The 20334-nt window shown below is 39.0% G+C and overlaps 1 protein-coding gene and 1 long non-coding RNA gene across 6 annotated transcripts in view; one reads left to right on the top strand and one right to left on the bottom strand.

Annotated features, from left to right (window-relative positions):
• Nucleotides 1–12173: 12173 nt before the first annotated feature.
• On the bottom strand, nucleotides 12174–15467 carry LOC129479480 (uncharacterized). Its single transcript, XR_008656693.2, has 3 exons — nucleotides 15400–15467; nucleotides 13355–13483; nucleotides 12174–12416 (listed from the first exon to the last, which is right to left on the bottom strand). It is a non-coding gene; the product is annotated as an uncharacterized lncRNA (long non-coding RNA).
• A 471-nt stretch (nucleotides 15468–15938) lies between these two features.
• The window catches only part of PPP1R9A (protein phosphatase 1 regulatory subunit 9A), a 425821-nt gene continuing 421425 nt past the window's right edge, over nucleotides 15939–20334 (top strand). For 2 of the 5 annotated variants that reach the window (XM_063634668.1, XM_055272657.2), the window contains exons 1-2: nucleotides 15939–16045; nucleotides 18235–19843. In XM_063634668.1, the coding sequence (XP_063490738.1) occupies nucleotides 18449–19843 (1395 nt within the window). In that variant the 5' untranslated portion in view covers nucleotides 15939–16045; nucleotides 18235–18448. Of the gene's footprint in view, nucleotides 16046–16817; nucleotides 16940–18234; nucleotides 19844–20334 lie in introns of those variants that run through there. The other 3 variants (XM_055272660.2, XM_055272659.2, XM_063634663.1) reach the window with 2 other exon arrangements.

Raw genomic sequence — 20334 nt, 5'->3', positions numbered from 1 at the left:
ACCCCAGACCTATTCCAGATTAGTATTTTTAAAAGATTTACATTTCAACAAGATTTGAATGCACTTTAAAGTTTGAAATGCACTGAGTGGTACACCGCATGTAATATTTGAACTGTCCTGTGTTCAATTACATAGCTTAAAATTTCCTTCTCTGACTCCTAAAAGGTTCTTTGGATCCTGCTGCTATAATATTACACAGTATTTCCAAATAAATTTTCATACAAGGAGCTTGTTGGAGTGCCTAAAAGAAGAGATCATTAGGACTTGTTTGAGCTTATAGAACAACTTGAGCCTGCTTGCTAATAAGTATATGTAAGTGTGGTAAAATTTAGTCCAGGAGTTCCTTAATTGTAATACATATCACCTAATAGTGAGACTGTACTAGCCTTTACCTCCAAATATTAGTGGCTAGCACATATAGGTAGAAAAAAAAACCCTAATTTTATTTGTTTATTTATTTTTGTTTTATTTTATTTTACTTTATTTTATTTTATTTTATTTTATTTTGAGACAGAATCTTGCTCTGTCACCCAGGCTGGAGTGTAGTGGTGTGATCTTGGCTCATTGCAACCTCCGCCTCCTGGATTCAAACGATTCTCCTGCTTCAGCCTCCTGAGTAGCTGGGACCACAGGTGTGCACCACCACACTCAGATAATTTTTATATTTTTTAGTAGAGACAGGGTTTCTCCATGTTGGCCAAACTGGTCTCCAACTGCTGGCCTCAAGTGATCCACCTGCTGCAGCCTCCCAAAATGCTGGGATTACAGGCATGAGCCACTGCTGCAGGCCTCCAAATCTCATCTTGAATTCCCACGTGTTGTGGGAGGGACCTGGTGAGAGGTAATTGAATCATGGGGGTGAGTCTTTCCAGTGCTGTTCTTATGATAGTGAATAAGTCTCAGGAGATCTAATGGTTCTATAAGGAGGTGTTTCCTTGCACAAGCTCTCCCTTTGCCTGCTGCCATCCACTTAAGACGTGACTTGTTCCTCCTTGCCTTCTGCCATAATTGTGAGGCTTCCCCAGCCACATGGAACTATAAGTCCATTAAATCCTTTTTCCTGTATAAATTATCCAGTTTCGGGTACATCTTTATCAGCAGCATGAAAGTGGGCTAATACAAAAGGTCTAAATATGAAAAGTGAAACCATTGTGTTTTTTTTTTTTTTTTTTTTTTTTTTTGAGACGGAGTCTCGCTCTGTCGCCCAGGCTGGAGTACAGTGGCGCAATCTCGGCTCACTGCAAGCTCTGCCTCCCGGGTTCACGCCATTCTCCTGCCTCAGCCTCTCCAAGTAGCTGGGACTACAGGCGCCCGCCACTACGCCCGGCTAATTTTTTTTTGTATTCTTAGTAGAGACAAGGTTTCACTGTAGTCTCGATCTCCTGACCTCGTGATCCGCCCGCCTCGGCCTCCCAAAGTGCTGGGATTACAAGCGTGAGCCACCGCGCCCGGCCGAAAAGTGAAACCATTGTGTTAAAAAACAGATAATGTAGGAGAATATCTTTGTGGTATAAAGATAAGGAATCAGTTCATTAAGAAAATCCAAAAAGCAAAAGTTACAAGGCATGAAAAAAAAAAAAAAAGAAGATCATGAGTACATAAAAATTAAGCATCAACATGAGCAAAGTTAGAGACATGATAGACTGGGATATGTGATATTAGCAGTGCTTAAAACCTAAAAGAGATCAACATGTAATGCATGAGGAGTTCTTGCATATCAGCAAGGAAAATGCATGAACCCTAATGAAAACAGGCCAAGATTTTTACCTAAGATGTTTAGTGTAACCTGAGATCTGGTCCCAAGAGTCAACCACTTGCCTTTAATTGATGAGGCCCATTCATTTTTTTTTTTTTTTTTGAGATGAAGTCTCATTCTGTTGCCCAGGCTGGAGTGCAGGGGTGCAATCTTGGTTCACTGCAAGCTCCGCCTCCCAGGTTCACGCAATTCTCCTGCCTCAGCCTCCCAAGTAGCTGGGACGACAGGCGCCTGCCACCACGCCTGGCTAATTTTTTGTATTTTTAGTAGAGACGGGGTTTCACCGTGTTAAACAGGATGGTCTCAATCTCCTGACCTCGTGATCTGACCACCTTGGCCTCCCAAAGTGCTGGGATTATAGGCGTGAGCCACCGCACCCGGCTGAGGCCCACTAATATTTTTTAAAAAGAATCTGGCAATTATTGAACTGCCAACACTGTTTAGTTGGCAACAAAAGCAAAAAGTTTCCATGACTGAAACACTAGATTGGAAAGTTTTGACAATGGAGAGGAGAAAGTCAGGAACACGAAGCACTGCATTGAGAGATTCTACTAGGGAAAGGAAATGTTTGTGACCAGAAGAAAACAATGTCTCTGGCACCTTGGGAATTGAGGAGCTTTAAAAGAACTAGGGAGCTATCTACGTAGATGAACACAAAATACAATTTGCCATCTGGCTGGCTTTTGACTGCTCCTCACCCCTTGCAGGGTCCCCCAGTTAACCCCTGTTCCCCACACTTCCCCATTTCTTTCTATGTCCACACCAAAAATCACAGAGTGCCTACATCACTTTGTGACCCTGCCAGCTGCAGATTTTTTTCCCAGCAGGCTTGAACCCAAACCTTGAGTATTCCCAGACACTGATAAAAGTATCTAGGTTTACTAGAAATAAATTGGCAGCAGCCCTAAGCCAAATCTGTTAAACCTTCAATATAAACTCCATACCCTGACCCCCTCACTGCAGACATACCTAGGTAGTTTATCCCTTTTCTCTTGCTGTCCAACTTGAGGATTGCTGGAGCCCACTTGGTAGGTAAGTTTCCCAAATGAATGCTTTGGACTGATCATACTGGCATTTATGGCTTCTTTTTTTTGAATCCCAACTGGCCCTGTTTGACGATTTGGGACACTCCCCAGTGGGTACTCCCTTGCTTCTGCTTTTAGGACAACTCCAGCCACAGGTTTATCAGGACAAAAAGCACCCCTTCTACTCAGCAACTTCAAACTTTCAGAAGCTATTGCACTTATAAACCCAGAAAACCACAACCAAAATTGTGCACACACATGTGTTTAAATTTGTGTGACTGATCGCCTATGTGGGTTTAGTATAACCACTCATGATATACTTTGCTTTATGTAATAAACATAGTCCCCAGGAGATAATGCTAAATTAAATGTTCCAATGAAATATTTTTATTGTCAATGAACTGGATAATACCTCAATAAACTGTGGTTTTTTATTAAATCATTCCCAGAAAGAATGGTTTAAGAGCCACCAGTATGAGTTGTAAATAATCATTTGAGGCAGATATTTACTAATATTTGGTAATGATCTTATTGGAAAATCAAATGAATATACCTAGAGATATATTTTGCAACCAGTTTATCTTGGAGGGTTCACTAGAATATATTTCAAAGTCACACATTTTGTGGGAGCTTTTGAGTTATTTTATGTATCATCTTTAAAAATTCCCCAGGCAAAAATAATTATGGCAAAGTTCTGTTGCCCTCCGGAGCAGGACATGGCAGTCTCCCTCATTCATTTCTCTAAGTACTAAGAAGACCTAGAATTGCTTGTGGAAGAAAATCTTGGCTTTGCCCACAAATAGGCCCTGGGTCCATCTCTGTTGGAAGTTGTATTAGTCCGTTTTCATGCTGCTGATACAGACAAACCCAAGAATGGGCAAATTACAAAAGAAAGAGATTTAATGGACTTACAGTTCCATGTGGCTGGGGAGCCCTCACAATCACGGCAGAAAGTGAAAGGCACGTCTCACATGGCAGGAGACAAGAGAACAGCTAGGTGCAGTGGCTCATACGTGCAATCACAGCATTTTGGGAGGCCAAGGCAGGCAGATAACTTGAGGTCAGGAGTTTGAGACCAGCCTGGCCAATATGGTGAAACCCTGTCTCTACTAAACATACAATAATTAGCTTGGCATGGTGGTGCATGCTGGTAATCCCAGCTACTCAAGAGGCTGAGGCAGGAGAATCACTTCAACCTGGGAGGTGGAGGTTGCAGTGGGCTGAGATCATGCTATTGCACTCCAGCCTGGGGAACAAGAGTGAAACTCTGTCTCAAAAAAAAAAAAAAAAAAAAAAGAAGAGAGCTTGTTCAGGGAGACTCCCATTTTTGCTTTTTTGTTGTTGTTGGTTTTTTGTTTTTGTTTTGTTGTTTTTTTTTTTTTTTTTTTTTGAGGTGGAGTCTTGCTCTGTCACCTAGCCTGGAATGCAGCAGTGCGTTCTTGGCTCACAGCAACCTCCGCCCCTGGGTTCAAGCAATTCTCCTGCCTCAGCCTCCCTAGTAACTGGGATTACAGGTGAGCACTACCATGTCCAGCTAATTTTTGTACTTTTAGTAGAGACAGGGTTTCACCATGTTGGCCAGGCTGGTCTTGAACTCCTGACCTCAAGTGATCTGCCCACCTTGGCCTCCCAAAGTGCTGAGATTACTGGGGAGAGCCACTGCCCGGCCAAGACTCCTATTTTTGAGACCATCAGATCTCATGAGACTCATTCACTGTCACAAGAACAGCATGGGAAAAACATGCCCCCATGATTCAATTACCTCCCACCAGGTCCCTCCCACAACACATGGGAATTCAAGATGAGATTTGGGTGAGAACACAGACAAATCATTACAGACATGGAGTGGCGTTCTATTAAAACATGTACCTCCTTGACAGCTTTAATTTTTTTAAGAAGGAATCTTCCAACTTTGACAATTAATTGATTGTCACAGCACATCTGCCCTTTTTTTTTTTTTGGCAAAACAGAATATATTCATTCCAGATTCCTACCAAAGAGTATGTCCCTAGATTGCTGATTGCCCAATTCTTATAAGCCCTATAGGAGAAAAAATATAAATTTCTTGGAGAATTGATAGAAATATTTAAAGTCCATTTCTCCTTTTGATTAATTATGCCTTTTTATTTTTTGTAGTTTTAATGCTTTCACATCTGGGGCCTCGCTGAACCTGGAGGAACCACCCCTCCCAGAGCTCGTCAGTTCCAGGGAGAGCACCCTTCAAATGTAAACCAATTTATCCAGAGCCCATCCCCACTACTACCTCCTTTATGAGGCTCTCAGGGAGCTCTCACACTCTGAGCCACTGTTCCTTTCCATAATCACCCCAGGACCAGGTACCTGAAAACTAGAGAAAACCTCTACACCCCAGAGCCTGCTGAAATTATTCAAACTAGTCAAACCTGAATAATAATAAAACCTAATTTTAAAACACCTTGGGAGCAGAACAGAATTTAGCCGGGTCTCAAACTCTTTGAGTCTCTAAGTGACTTAATGCCATTCACCTGTGTTGTAGGATTTTTTTAAAACACAGCTAAGTAATAAAGTGCTCCCCAAATTAGGAGGCAATTGCTATACCTTCCGAGGCATTTGTGAAGCTAGAAATGCAAAAACTAACAAAGTACATTTCTCCTACCAATTCACCTTGATTCCATTGATTCTTCAGGGACTATCATACGTGTAAAATCGGTTCTCTTTGCTATAGGTTCATCTTGCAGCAATGAAATCACCCTTTTAAAAATTGTGGCCAAAAACACATAACAAAAAATTTATAATCAACCTTTTTAAAGTGTAAAGCACCGTGCTGTTAACTATATGTACATTATTGTGTAATGCAGCTGCAGAACTTTTTCATTTTACAAAACTGAAACTTCACATCCATTGAACAAATTCCCTTCTCACCTCCCAGACCCCAGCCTGTGGCAACCACTGTCCTACTTTCTGTTCTGAGTTTGACTATTTTAATTAACCATTTGTCTTTTTGCGACTGGCTTATTTCACTTCGCACAATGTCCTTAGAGTACATCATATTGAGGCATATGACAACATTTCCTCCTTTTATTAAGGCTGAATAATATTCTATTCTATGCATATACCACATTTTCTTTATCCATCCGTTGATGGACATTTAGATTGTTTTTACCTTTTGGCTGTTGTGAGTAATGCTGTAATGAACATGGATGTACAAAAATCTCTTTGAGACTCTGCTTTCAATTCTTTAGGATATGTACCTAGAAGTAAAATTGCTGGATTATATGGTAATTCTATGTTAATTATTTTTGAGGACCTACCATACCGGCTTCAATAGCAACTGCACCATTTATATTAATACCAGCAATGCACAGAGATTCCAGTTTCTGCACACCCCTATGGTCCTACTGGGTATGAGGTAATTTCTCATTGTGGTTTTGAATTGCATTTCCCTAATGATTAGTAATTCATATGCTTTTGGCCATTTCTATATCTTATTTGGAGAAATGTCTATTCAAGTCCTTTGCCTATGTTTTAATTGTATTGTTTGGGCTTTTGTTGTTCAGTTGTAGTTCTTCATATATTTTGAATATTAACAGCTTATCAGATATATACTCTCAAGTATTTTCTCTCATCTCGTAGTTTGCACTTTTGCTCTGTTAGATTATTTCCTTTGCTGTGCAGTTTTAAAGTTTGATATAGTCCAACCTGTCCGTTTTTGCTTTCATTGCCTGTGCTTTTAGTGTCATGTCCAAGAAATCATTGTCAAATCCAATGTCAAGAAGCTTTCTCCGTTTTCTTTTAGGAATTTTATAGTTTCAGATCTGATATTAAGATCTTTAATCCATTTTGAGTTAATTTTTATAGGTGGTATCAGGTAAGGGTCCAACTTCATTCTTTTGCATGTGGTACCCAGTTTTCTCTGCACCATTTATTGAAAAGACTATCATTTCCCCATTGTGTAGCCTTGGTACCTTCATCAAAGATCATTTGACCATGTATAATAAGGTTTATTTTAGGGCTTTCTGTTGGTCTATATATCTGTATTTTTGCCAGCACCATGTGGTTCTGATTGCCGTAGCTTGATGACATGTTTTGAAATCAGAAAATGTGAGGCCTCCAGCTTTGTTTTCCTTTCTCAAAAAGAAGTCATACTTTTAACAATGAAAATTGTCTATGAGACAATGTTCTGTGTCAGCTTCTTATCCACTATTTGGCATGTCAGTGACAACTATCCATTGCATAGTGAAGCTGTGCCATGTTAACACACATTGTATAATGAAGGTGTGCAGTGTAACTACATTACAAACAATAATTCTTATTTGTCTTTGAAATATTTTTGTATAATAAATTGTAAAATATTGTTCAGCTGTTGCTGTGACAATAATGAGATGTGACTAAAATGCAATAAAATAAACACCTAACCAATGCATCGAAATGAGTCTTGTCCCCTTCCAAGAATATGCCTTTTCAAATAATGCCAAAAAAAAAAAAATCCTTTGGAATTTCTCTTTTGTTATAAATCAGCCTCTGATCCAGTCATTGCGCTACTGTATAAAAGTGGATTCACTACTTTCATTTCTCATGTCATATTTGACTGCAAATGACTTTAGATTGTTGATATATGTCAAATTCTATCTCAAGGTATGAAGATGTTCATTACTGAGTAGACTTAGGAAATTACATTGAGATGAAACTCATTTAGATGCAAATTTTTGACATATTTATTTAAAAATCACTCACATTGCCTAATGTATACTTATTTATGCATAGAAAAAATTTTGACTATGAGGCACCTGAGAAAATAAAATACCAAACAAATAAAACCAGGTATCCACAGAGGTTATCTATCCGTGAATACCTCACATGTTCCTTTCTAAATTTTTAGATATGTCAAATCAGCAGTGTTATTTATTTATATATTAATTTGTATTCCCTGTATTCCAAAAAGGATTTTAAGCAAGGTATAGTTAACTCATTTCAAATCATGGAGATTCTGTAAATCCCAACAGAGAGTGAAATTATTTATCTAATGCTTTTGTATAGAGATGAAACATATTATTTATTTCCAATTTTGTTTCCCCTCTGTGTGCAGACTCTCACGTAACTGTAAGAATCTGAATTATTACACTTAGTTTTAGCTCAGTAACTTTTAAGCTATAATTTGAATAGCCCTGACTCATGTGTCCAGTCCTTTAAGAGAATCATTCAGTGGTAGACAACAGTGTTAATCAATAAACTTGGTTAAAATATGAAAATTTCACCTAAGATAGGCAATTGGTTATGAGGCTGTGGTCTTCAATATTGATTAGCCCAAATATTTTTTTATAACTTTACTGAGATATAATTCACATTACTGTACAATTGCTTAATTTAAAGTACACAATTCAATGTGTTTTAGCATATTCACAAGGTTGTGCTACCACCACCATAATCTAATTTGAGAATATTTTTGTATCCCTTAAAAGAAACTGTACTCATTTGCTATTCCTTACCAGCCCCAAGCCTCTAGCCCCAGCCTGAAGCAACCACAAACTATTTTCTGTCTCTATAGATCTACCTATACTAGACATTTTGTGTAAATGGAATCATGCAGTATGTGGCCTTTTGTGATGACTTCTTTCACTCAGCACAATGTTTTCAAGCTTCATCCATGTTTTAGTACATGTCAGTACTTCAATTCTTTTTATTGCCAAATATATTCCATTGTATGGATAATGCTATGTTTCATTTATTCATCATTTGATGGACATTTGTGTTGCTTTTCTTTTTTGGCTATTATGAATAATGTTGCTATGAACATTTCTGTGCATAGCCCAAAGATTCTTAATGTAAGTGTTTGAGAATAAAAATAAAAACCTTATAGAAGTCCTGTTGTCTGACATTGTAAGAAGAACATTATGCTTTAATGGAAAACTATACATTATTTAGATTACACTCTTCCAGGTATTCAATTCTAACCTTTCCTTATTTTTGAGCTATTTTACAGCTCTCTGAATTATAGAGAGCTGATAACAATGCAAAATAATTCCCACGTATAGACCTGTAAATTCTGTCAGTTGGAGGTTTCCTTGCCTTCCCTCCTTCACTGAGGAAGAGGCCATTTTTGCTTTCATTTACACCTTAAGTTCAATATTCCTGACTATAACTGTGTCTTTTTTTTCTTACGATGTCCATTGATCTGGTTGTAATACCTTGCGAGTTTCCTAATTAATGAGTTAAATAAAATTGTTAGCCTGTTTTCATTTTATATATGTATGAGAGTCATGATCTTACCTGTTTTGTTAGAATGATCTTTTAACAACATGCTCAATATTCGACTGAATCCATAATTTCTTTTTCTGCTGGAAATAGAATTTCAGTGACTCTGAGAAATATCCACCAGTTCTAAACATTTCTGAAATCTCAACAGAGGTAGCTAATATACTACAGTACTTACATATTTAAATAAATTCTATCTAAGAGACTAACATTTTTCTGAATAGTCTTGAAGTTAGAGGAAAGTTTTGAGCAGTGGGACTCAAGAAGACTTCTCAGTTCTTGGAAATGTGAGTACCACATTTATACGTTTTTCTAGCCTACTTGGATCAATGTAGAGAGCTAATCAGGGTAGTAACTATAGAAGCAATGGCTGTCACTATCATCTTAACCAAAAAGCCAGGAGTAGAGCTTTTTAAGCAAAAACATCAGGGAAGATGGGGTTAGAATGGGTTCTAGTATCTCCTGCTCATAGTCCCATAAGTGTCTCCATGTATATGAACACCCTACTACACAGGGTCCACCAAATAGTAATACGAGAGTGAGAACTTTAGGTGTACACTAGACGCTAGCAACTTACTAGATTTTAATATCAGTTACATAATCTAGTTAGTGTTCCCTAACATCCATCCTTAGTCCAGCTGCTCAACAGAATCACCTTTAGAGCATTCTGGAGTTTACTAGATCCTACCCAAGAGATTCTTGTTCAGAAAGGCTGGCATGGGACCCAGGGATCTGAATCTGATTAAGCTCTCTAGGTGATTCTGATTTTCACCCAAGGTTTTGAGTCAGTGAATATGATACTCATAAAAAGGGAAAACTTTTCCGAGTTTTGCAATATAATTTATGTGTTTTCTTACATTGCTTTCCAAGCATCCTTTACAAAGACAAGGGCAACTAAAATTAATCTTTGGTGCCTAGCACTAGGATGAGGATTTAAATCCAGATAATCAAACTTTCTATAAGCAAGGAACATAGTGGGATTTTATTAACTTATTTAATATAAATTATGTAGGCCACATCATTGTTTTTTATTTTAACCTAACCTACATGGCAGTTTCCTTTTTTTTCAAAGTGTAAATCTTGCCAAGAACTATTCAATATCAGTTGCATATTTGATTTTTACAAATTTCCTAGGTAATCTTACAAGATAGTACTGCCTACTGGAAGCATGTTGTGTTATTTTTATTGATCCCTTGGTCAGTTCTGAATTATATAGTCCTTTTATTTCTTAGACTTTACAACCCAAATATATGGTTAGAATCTTTTAGAGAAGTCATATTTTCCATAATTGGAAACAATTTCATTTAAAGCAAAACAAAATCATTGTAATATGCAATAATCTTGTGATTTGAAAATCCCACAGAAGAGATCAGAACAGTTTTAATGAGGTGATAATGATGTACAAATATTTTGGAAACTGAGCCTTTCTGTAAATATGGATGTTTCTAGGTCAGTAGTCATCCAAGAGTATCTCAGTGTCAATTTTAAGCTTAGTGTTAGATTTTTGGAAAATAAAGCTACATCGCATAATAAACGACTATTTATGCATCTAAATGCTTCACTTGGCCTTGGTCCAACTCTCCTTTGGGTAAGCATGTGGTAGTCTATCATTTGGTATGTTGCTGGCCTTGCTTAATTTTTGAGGCTCTTGAGATGAGTTCAAAAAGCAATAACAAAATATGTATGCTTTGCATAAATTACATTATAGTACACTGCACTCACAAACATGTAATTTATTATAAGTAAATCATTCCAGCTACACAAAATAATGTCTGACTAGATTGTTAGATTCTAGAACAAAGTGTAATTTTAAAAAATCCATAGACTTTGTTTTTTTTCCCTTTAAAGCTACAACAGGCCAACTTTGCATTCCTCATAAAAATGATATCTAGTTTTTGTTTAAAAAAATGATACATTTAAGCTTCTTTTACAATTTTAATTCATATCAATTCAATTTCATTTCACATTAATATGTTTATTTCTATTTTTGGTATCATCAAATATGAATTTCATGTCCTTTGAGGACACAGCTAGGTATTGCTTTTAACTGTCCACATGCTGTTTTGGTATTCACAAAATAAATATTTAGATTAGTTTTTATGGTTTTTGGTCAAAATTCAATATTGAAAATAAAAGCATCTTGTCATTTTGCATATACACATATAACCTTGGTGTCCATAGCTTTCCTTTAAAAGTAACTTGGTATAAGGAAACAAACACTTGGCTTGGAGTCCAGAGAATTATCAGAGGCAAAGGCTGAAGACCTCAATGTGCAGTCCGGGTTATCCCAGGGAATCTGGATCTAGTTGATGACCAAACTGACATCTTGAACTCTTTGTGAAATATCCATGTTCACCAAATAATTGTTAACCCATCACTGTGTCTGGGATTGCTGTGCTCAGAGAATTCCATGCCAAAGAGCAACTTAAATGTAACAGTGTTTTGTTCAATTAAAAAAAGCAATAACAGGATTCAGATACAAGATTTTCCAGACTGTTTATTTCATCTTGTCTATATATATTTTTAGAAATCTAAAATGTTACAATTTGTTTGAAAATTTTTTTCTTCTAATAATGCCAAAAAGCCTTTCTAAAGTATGTGATCCATCCATGCATTTAGAATCTAATAAAAAATACTAGTTAAGTGATTGTTAACTTCGTAGTATCATTTACTTAAGGAGAGTCTAAGACATGCAACATTTCCAGATGTAATCACGATGTTGAGTACTGTCCAGGGACAAGAATGAGAATGCCACCAGCTCAAGATCTGCCTTCTGATGGATGGGGATAAGTACTTGTTCATTATTGATCCAACTGGGAAATTTAATGGTGTACAAACAATGTAAGGGATTATGATACATTTTCAAACTTTATTTGAAACAATGCGTTAAAGTCATGGTAATAAATTACTATGCTGGATGAACATGGATTATGGCTGTTTAAGAACCTATGAAAAATGTGCTAGTAACTTCAGAGCAAATTTATCATTGAATTATTTCTAAAAGCTGATGACTGCATACACAAATTAAATATTACGATGTTCTTAAAATGCATTCTGTTATAATGTAAATTTTGTATAAAATGGACTATTGTGGACCTCACCAAGAAGGTTTATTACTAGAACTAGATTGAAAATGGAAATAAAGTCACAGAAATCTCCTGTTTAATTGTAGACAAACATAGATGTTTATTTATTTACTTTAATAGTTAATTCACCAAGGCTAATGCTATGGAATAGAGCTACTTCAAAATAATATGGAACAGAGCCTACTTCAAAATAATAGATTATGAATAAATTATTTTGAAGTAAGATCAGCAACATGCCAATTTGAGTTCAGGTGCAACTTGTAGGTGGAGGATTTGCAGACAGAAAACCACAACTAGAGTCCTGCTGGAGGGGCTAATCTGTTGAAAGAAAAATGAGCTTCTGTAGAAACAAATAAATGCCTCATACTTGTCTTTAAAAGTGTAACGTGCACCACTACAAAACTGAAAACTAATGGTTATAGCAGCTGTTGTTTCAACCTCAGAAGCTGTGACACCAATGAAAACATTATACCAATGTCTTGTCCAATAAAACTCTTGTTTTCCTGTGTTTTGTGTGGGTGGACAAATAAAGTAATAATAGCAAAGAAAGAGAAGTTGTATCACTTTAGCCTAAACACACTGTGTAAATTTATTGTTGTTTATTTGTAGAGATAAGATATTAGTAACTTAAAAATGACCTAAAGGAATCCCAAGGAGTTCTACAGTTAATTACTCATGGCAAGTAAAAATAAACACTCAACCTTATGAACTTTTAAAGCTGAAAATCCAAGATACTTGTAGAATGGGAAATGGACAGAGATGATGGTTTAAATTTTCAGCGGCATGCCCAAGCCATGAGTGTAGGTAGAAAGCCATGCTGAATCATTATCAATTTATTGGGGTAGAAATGACATCTTTAATGTTAATTTTATAGCTAACATCACAAAATAAGACTGATCATAGATATCTTTGAATCTGAATGTGAGCCTGAGGACTATTTTAGAGAAATATATTCTACCTCTACGATGGAGTTTGTGTGAAATATTATAAGACTCAAAAGTAAACTTAAACGTTTGTCCTCAAATAGAGATATTTATTTTAAAGAGATAGACCTTTAAGAAAATTGAATATCAACATTCAAGACTGAAGTCAACAAAGCATTCTGTGATACTTACAAACGTGAAATAAGTAGTTATAACTAAACTTTTAATTAAAAAGCTGCCTCATCACTATCAAAACGTTATGCATATCGGTAAGAAAACAGTGGTATGAATAACATGTCCTTTTACACTACAATTATGTGTAAAATTACCTACCTAAATTGCTCTCCCATTACTTTGCCTTCTCCATAAAGAAGTTAAGTCTAGAGACCTTTTAGTTTGTTCTGCTTTTTTCTCTCTCTTCAGGAACTTCCATTAGTACACAACCAGCTAGGTATCTTCCTGCTAGAAATGAAAGTGTGATGGGCAGTCTTCAGTACCAGCTTAGCCAGTTTTCCCTAGTCTTAAAATTTGATTCAGGCTTAGTTTGGGCTTAATTTCACAGCTGCACCCAATGATTCACATACACACATGAATAACTTAATTCTTTGAATAGTTCTTAGAATGTCCATCACGAAAACTTAAAAATACATTGAGAAAACCCCTAAAACAATGTAGAATATATTTTGTACTTTTTATTTATCCTCTAACCTTGTGGTCTTACTAATCATGATATTATTGGTTGCAAAGGAAATGAAAATAACAGCCCACAATATTCTATATGGTTTATGAAAAGTTAAGGTATCATATATGAAAACTGAGAACTCCCCCACCCCAAACATATTCTGGATTTTTTGCATGTCAGTAATGAAGTTCACTTTTCACCACCTTTCCAGTTGGAACATATAAAATTCATGACCTCTAATGCCTAATACATTAATGATCTATTGAACCAAGTTAACCCTTATAAAGTTCATAGAAGTGCAAATGTGGTCTAGAACAACACTGTTTGACATAAATTTCTGTGATGGAAATGTTGTGTATCTACACTTTGTAACAGAGTAGCCACTAGGCACATGTAGCCATCAAGCCTTTCAAATGTGGCTTGTGTGACTAAGGAACTGAATTTTAAATTGTATTTAATTTTAATTAATTTAAAGTTAAATAGCTTCATGTATTGGATTGGCAGTCTAATAGACCCTTCAAACATTCAAGTAAGTGTTGGAAATGGAAAGCCCATTATAGGAAATCTAGGAATCTTAAATTCTCACCATTGGGTTTAAAACTCTATCATTCCTTCAGTATGAATTTTTCCAGAAGTTTCACATTTTCAAAAGATAAAACTCAAACCAACCAAATCCTTTAGGGTGCTTTTCTGTATGAATCATCTTATTGCAAAGAGGTGTAAGACTGTCTTTATTGCCAACTCTGCCCCCTCTTCTACAGACAGAACTCAGTGATTAGATTCTGCATTTATTTAGGTTATTCGCCTAAAAAACCTGGTTTCCATACTGCAAATAAATGACAGGAACTTTTCCACTAGATTATCCCAGACAGCACAAATGTTCTTTCCAAAAGTGGAGCCTGGAACCACAGCCCCCTCACATTGCCTGTTACATCTGTTTATGCTTATAGAAGTGACATCCACTTCGTAGACGGAGAATGCCAATTTCTTGGGAAAGGACCCAGAATTTGGTGATGCTTAAAAGAAAAAAAAGCCCTTACTGCTTAAAATTAAAAAATACATAGAATTGAGTATTGAGTACAAAAGCCTTTTGAAAAGATTTTGCTCCCAGAGTATATAGAATCTGTGTACGGACTTGCCTGGGTTCATATTCAGCCGTAATCATTTACTATTAATAGCCAATAAAGAAGTGGATAAGTTACAAAACCTAAACCTTAGTTTTTCCATCAGTGAAATGGGGCTAAAACTAGTTGTGTTGGGAAAACTTGTGAAAGACTTTGAAATGAGCAAAAGATTACTGTTTGTCCTTTCAATGGAATGCTGGATGTTATCTGCAGGACTCTGGAGTGTTGTGAATTTTACAGTCGTCTGCACCTTACTTAGACTGACTTTCACTAGGCTATTTTACTACTCAGTAAGCTGTAGAAACGTTTGGTAATGTAAATGAGTTTTATCTACAGAATGCAAATTTGTTACTTTACAGATACAACTGGTTACCGCCCTGTAAAGCAGATAATAATAAACATTACATTTCAGTGCTCTATAGAATATTAAGCAGCTTTGCCTCTATGTCTATTCTTCACAGTCTCACGTGAATGGGTTGCAGTATCTTGCTGGGGTTCCCTTTCTAATTAAAAGAGTTATAAAAATTTTGACCCATGTTCATTTTATATTTCTACCATTGTCATGTTTTTACCTTCTTGAAAAATTATTCTTTAAGAGTTCCTGCTCCCTAGGCTTTTCGGAAGGATTGGTTTAAAGATCTATATTGACAGTCATGATCAGTTTTATATTTTGCAGGAAGGTGGTAACACTTCCGGTACTTGGGCGTGTAAGAGGGAGTACTGAGCCTTTAGAAAAGGGCGGGGTGGGGGGGGCGGTGAGCTGAAAAACTCTCCCTAGACAGGAAAGGTAGAAGACCTCCTCATCCCTTTCTCTTTGGCAGTGAGACCTTAAGGTCAAGGTGAGTAGTAGGCCAGGCGCAGTGGCTTAGGTGAAGGCCACACCAGACTTGGGCCTACGTCTTGGCTTTCCAGGCCAGCAGAGTGGCCTGGGACTTGGATGCCTTAGGGTCACGGAGTTAACTGCAGACAGACTAAGTGGGGCCCCAGCAGCGGTCAGCCCCAGAACCAAGTTCCGGAGCCAACACCCGAAGAGGAAGGGGCCTTGCCCCAGGCCGGAGAGGCCCCTCGCCCACGGCCGAGGGGGTGGGGCGGCCTCGCCTCAGGCCGGTGCTTTCCGCCCTTCCTTGGCCGCCAGAGGCTCCCTCTCTCTCCCTCTCCCGGGATTTTGCTGCCGGGCTCCCTCTCTCTGCCGCCCTAGAGTTAATCCCATCAGCTGAGGTGAGGCACCTGTTACCCCTGGCCTTCCTCACCCCCGCGGCCTCTCCTCCATTACACCGCGGCCGCCCAAACGGCCCGGCGTGGCGACCGCACGTGGGCCAAACCCCTTCCCCGGCCGGCCCCCCTGGCCCCAGGCCGGCCCGAGCGTGCGGGCGCGTCGCTGCCCGGGCCGCCGCCCGCCCGCAATGGCGTTGGGGAGCGCAGCGCGCCTCCCGGGGCCGCCCGCCGCGGGCAGGGAGCGCGTGGGGGCCGAGGCGCTAGTGGAAGCGGCCGCCGCAGCCGCCCTGCGCGCTGCGCCGTGAGGACCGGGTTGCGGTGTAGCCAGCGGGCCGGCGCCGAGCCGAGCCGCCGCGGCCACCGTGGGGCGGGGGGCGCCTGCGAGGAGGGGGTGGGAGCCGCGGCGGCCCGACCCTCCCCGCCCGCGGCGCTCCCGCTCGGGTAAGGGGGAGGCTGAGCGCGGGGCGAGGAGTTGGGGAGGGTGGAGAGGAGGAAAAAATCGGCTTGTACAAAGGCTGAGTTGCAGGCTGGGGGTGGGGGTGGATTGTGGTGGAGGAGCAATAGGTTGAAGATCGGAGGCATTATCAGTGGGATCTATTGTTTTCTGGCACATTGGGAGGAAAAACAAAGGGATTTATTTTCATTACCCTGTAATTTTTTTTTCTTTTCTATTTTTTTAAATGTGGCCAGGGAGCTCGTCTCTCTCCGTGTCACAGTGGGATCCGCCTGGCAGCCGCCGGGAGCCGCAGCCAATGTGTTAGGACTTCAGGTGCTTCTTGGCACAAAGCTAGACTGCGACCTCCTACCATAGCGCTTGGCGTCACCTGCTCTCCCGGTCCTGCCCCAGGGCCGAGGGATTGCGTCCCGAACCGGGCTTGGGAATCGGCTGCCTCTCAAGTTGGTGTTATTTATGTTTGTCTTTTGTGAGGGCAGGTTTTGAATCCCCCGGCGGCCCCATCTCCCCCGCCCCCGCCTCCTCGGGTTGGAATTGGCGGGGGAGGGAATGGGGTATGTGTGTGTAGGGGAGAGGGGAGGGTGTTTGTGGCTTTAAAAAGAATGGTCAGGGTAAAAGGAGATTGTCGATGCTTTACAAAAAAAGAAAAAACAGGCACCACACTCCAAAGCCTTTCTTGTTTGTCTGCATGGGCCATGCATGCGTGCTGGGCCAGGAGCCGAGTTTGGAGACGGTTTAAGTGAAAGTGTGTGCCTCCTCAGCTGATTGTGCGTGAGGGTGATGTGGCTCGGTCTAATATCAAAACAAAACAAAAATAAAATGAAAAATCTTTAGAACTGCCTGCATTGTCTGCTCCTCAGCATATCTTGAAGTATTTGATTGCTGGCTAATTGATATAAAATCCTGCTGTGGGCTTAAAGAGACCAGCAAGCATGCATTGCGTTGCGTTTTGAACTGTAGTAAGTTAGAGGCAAGAAAGAATAAACAAATCAGGGCTGTGAAAAGGGGTGTCACAGTATATTTGCTTTCTGATTGTCACATTCTTACGCATTTATTCCCATGGTAGTCTGCATCCCACTCCATAATTAATAATAACCACTGTTAGGCAACTTCCAAATACTTGCTATAACTGAGCTTAGTGAAACTTATTGCTGTTCAGGAACTTTTTTTCTCCTTGTTTTGGTCTGAAATTGCATTAGTATTGCTTTGGGGATGCTGTAGATGAGAATATTGGACCAAAAAAAGTAAAATATGCCGCTGCAGGCATGTTTTGGAGTTTGTAAACATAGATTCCAAACTTAATTGTACTTAGAATAAGTTCTACCTAATTGTGGAGAATCCTAAATGAAGTTGATTTTCTGGACAGTTTGATGATTTCTTAAAGATCGATGAACTGCTGGTTTCTTTTTAAAGGGCATTCACAAAAGCGACCAAAACTTGGGCTAAAGTATTGCTTTCAAATATATTTATGTGTAAGTTATATTTGTGAGTGTGTGTGTGTGTGTGTGTGTGTGTGTGTGAGATTTTGATAGGTATCTCCAAATTGTGTTTGGAACATTTTTTTTACCAAAGACCAATCAGAATGATAACTTCTTGACTTTTAACTTCCCATTTCAGTGAGTAATCTCTTCTGTTTGCCACGTGGCTAAGCCATTTGGAAAATAAAATGTATATTATTTGACTAGACATAAATTCAAATAAGTAAATGAATTCAGAAATTCATTCTTTTCTATTGCAGATGATCCTCTAGTCTTGCTTTGAAAAAATCATTCTGTGTAACTCTTGACTGTGACTAAGTTCCTAATACACCTGTTGGGACGATCACTGACACAGTATACCATTTGAGAGGTACTTTCCTTGACCCAATACTGGTGATTAGAGAAGAGGTATCTTGGTTTTTGTTTTTTTTCTTTGATCATTATGAACATTGGCTTTTCACCCCTGAAGTGAAAATGTTGAAAACTGAGTCTTCAGGTGAACGAACCACTCTCAGAAGTGCCTCTCCTCACAGGAATGCATATCGAACTGAGTTTCAGGCACTGAAAAGTACCTTTGACAAACCCAAGTCAGATGGGGAACAAAAAACAAAAGAAGGTGAGGGCTCCCAGCAGAGCAGGGGGAGGAAATATGGCTCCAATGTCAACAGAATTAAAAACCTATTTATGCAGATGGGTATGGAACCCAACGAGAATGCTGCAGTCATTGCCAAAACAAGGGGGAAAGGTGGACATTCATCTCCTCAGAGAAGAATGAAGCCCAAAGAATTTCTGGAAAAAACAGATGGCTCAGTTGTTAAGTTGGAGTCTTCTGTTTCTGAACGAATTAGTAGATTTGACACAATGTACGATGGCCCTTCATATTCCAAGTTCACTGAGACTCGAAAGATGTTTGAGAGAAGTGTGCATGAATCAGGACAGAACAACCGCTATTCCCCAAAGAAAGAGAAAGCTGGAGGGAGTGAACCTCAGGATGAATGGGGAGGTTCCAAGTCCAACAGAGGCAGTACAGATTCCTTGGACAGCCTTAGCTCTCGAACTGAGGCTGTCTCCCCAACTGTGAGTCAACTGAGTGCAGTATTTGAGAACACTGATTCTCCCAGTACCATCATTTCTGAGAAGGCTGAAAACAATGAATACTCAGTGACTGGGCATTATCCCTTGAATTTACCATCTGTTACTGTTACAAATCTTGACACATTTGGCCACCTTAAGGATTCCAATTCCTGGCCTCCTTCAAACAAGCAAGGTGTTGATATAGAGGATGCTCACAAGAGTAATGCAACTCCAGTACCAGAAGTGGCTTCTAAAAGTACCTCTCTAGCTTCGATACCTGGTGAAGAGATCCAGCAGAGCAAGGAACCCGAGGACTCCACATCTAATCAACAGACTCCCGACAGCATTGACAAAGACAGTCCTGAAGAACCTTGTGCTGAAAGTAAGGCAATGCCAAAGTCCGAAATCCCTTCACCACAAAGCCAACTGTTAGAAGATGCTGAAGCTAATTTGGTTGGAAGAGAGGCAGCAAAGCAACAGAGGAAAGAACTTGCAGGTGGTGATTTCACCTCTCCTGATGCTTCTGCATCCAGTTGTGGAAAAGAAGTACCCGAAGATTCAAATAATTTTGATAGTTCCCATGTGTACATGCACAGTGACTATAATGTGTATAGGGTGAGATCCAGATATAATTCAGACTGGGGAGAGACAGGCACTGAGCAGGATGAGGAGGAAGATAGTGATGAGAACAGTTACTATCAGCCTGATATGGAATACTCGGAAATCGTTGGATTGCCAGAAGAAGAAGAAATCCCAGCAAATAGGAAAATTAAGTTTAGTAGTGCCCCTATTAAGGTAAGTGTGTTTTCTCCATTTGTTTTCTAAATTTGTTTTTAGTACTAGGGCCTAATTGTATGTAGAATAGACTTGACAACTAGTAGGAGTTTTTGTAAGGGATTCAAGATTGTTGATATCTTTAAAATCACCTGTTGTCAAGTGATTTTAAAAGTTCGGAGTTTGAGAGATATCAATTACATTTCTTAAATGTGCTTTATAATGGCATACACCAATAGTGAGTAATATTAAAGCTGAAGAAGTTCGGGAATTGTGAGATACATTCCAATGAACTGGAGTATGAGTATTGTGAGTACTGAAAACCAGGAGTGTTAGTTTGAAATGTAATTAGTTTTACCTAAAATTATTCATAAATAATATTTGCTGAATGTACACACTTTAAGGTATGAAGTATAATGTACAATGGGAGAGTTATGGTAATCTGGGAATAATACTCGATTTACTTTCTTAAAAAAATCTGAGTTATTAAGTGTAAGTGGATTGTGAGAAAT

The sequence above is a fragment of the Symphalangus syndactylus genome, chromosome 3 (genome assembly GCF_028878055.3).
Source record: "Symphalangus syndactylus isolate Jambi chromosome 3, NHGRI_mSymSyn1-v2.1_pri, whole genome shotgun sequence".
Lineage (NCBI taxonomy): Eukaryota > Metazoa > Chordata > Mammalia > Primates > Hylobatidae > Symphalangus > Symphalangus syndactylus.
Note: the sequence above shows the minus strand (reverse complement) of the source record. Positions and strands in the feature narration are given on the sequence as shown.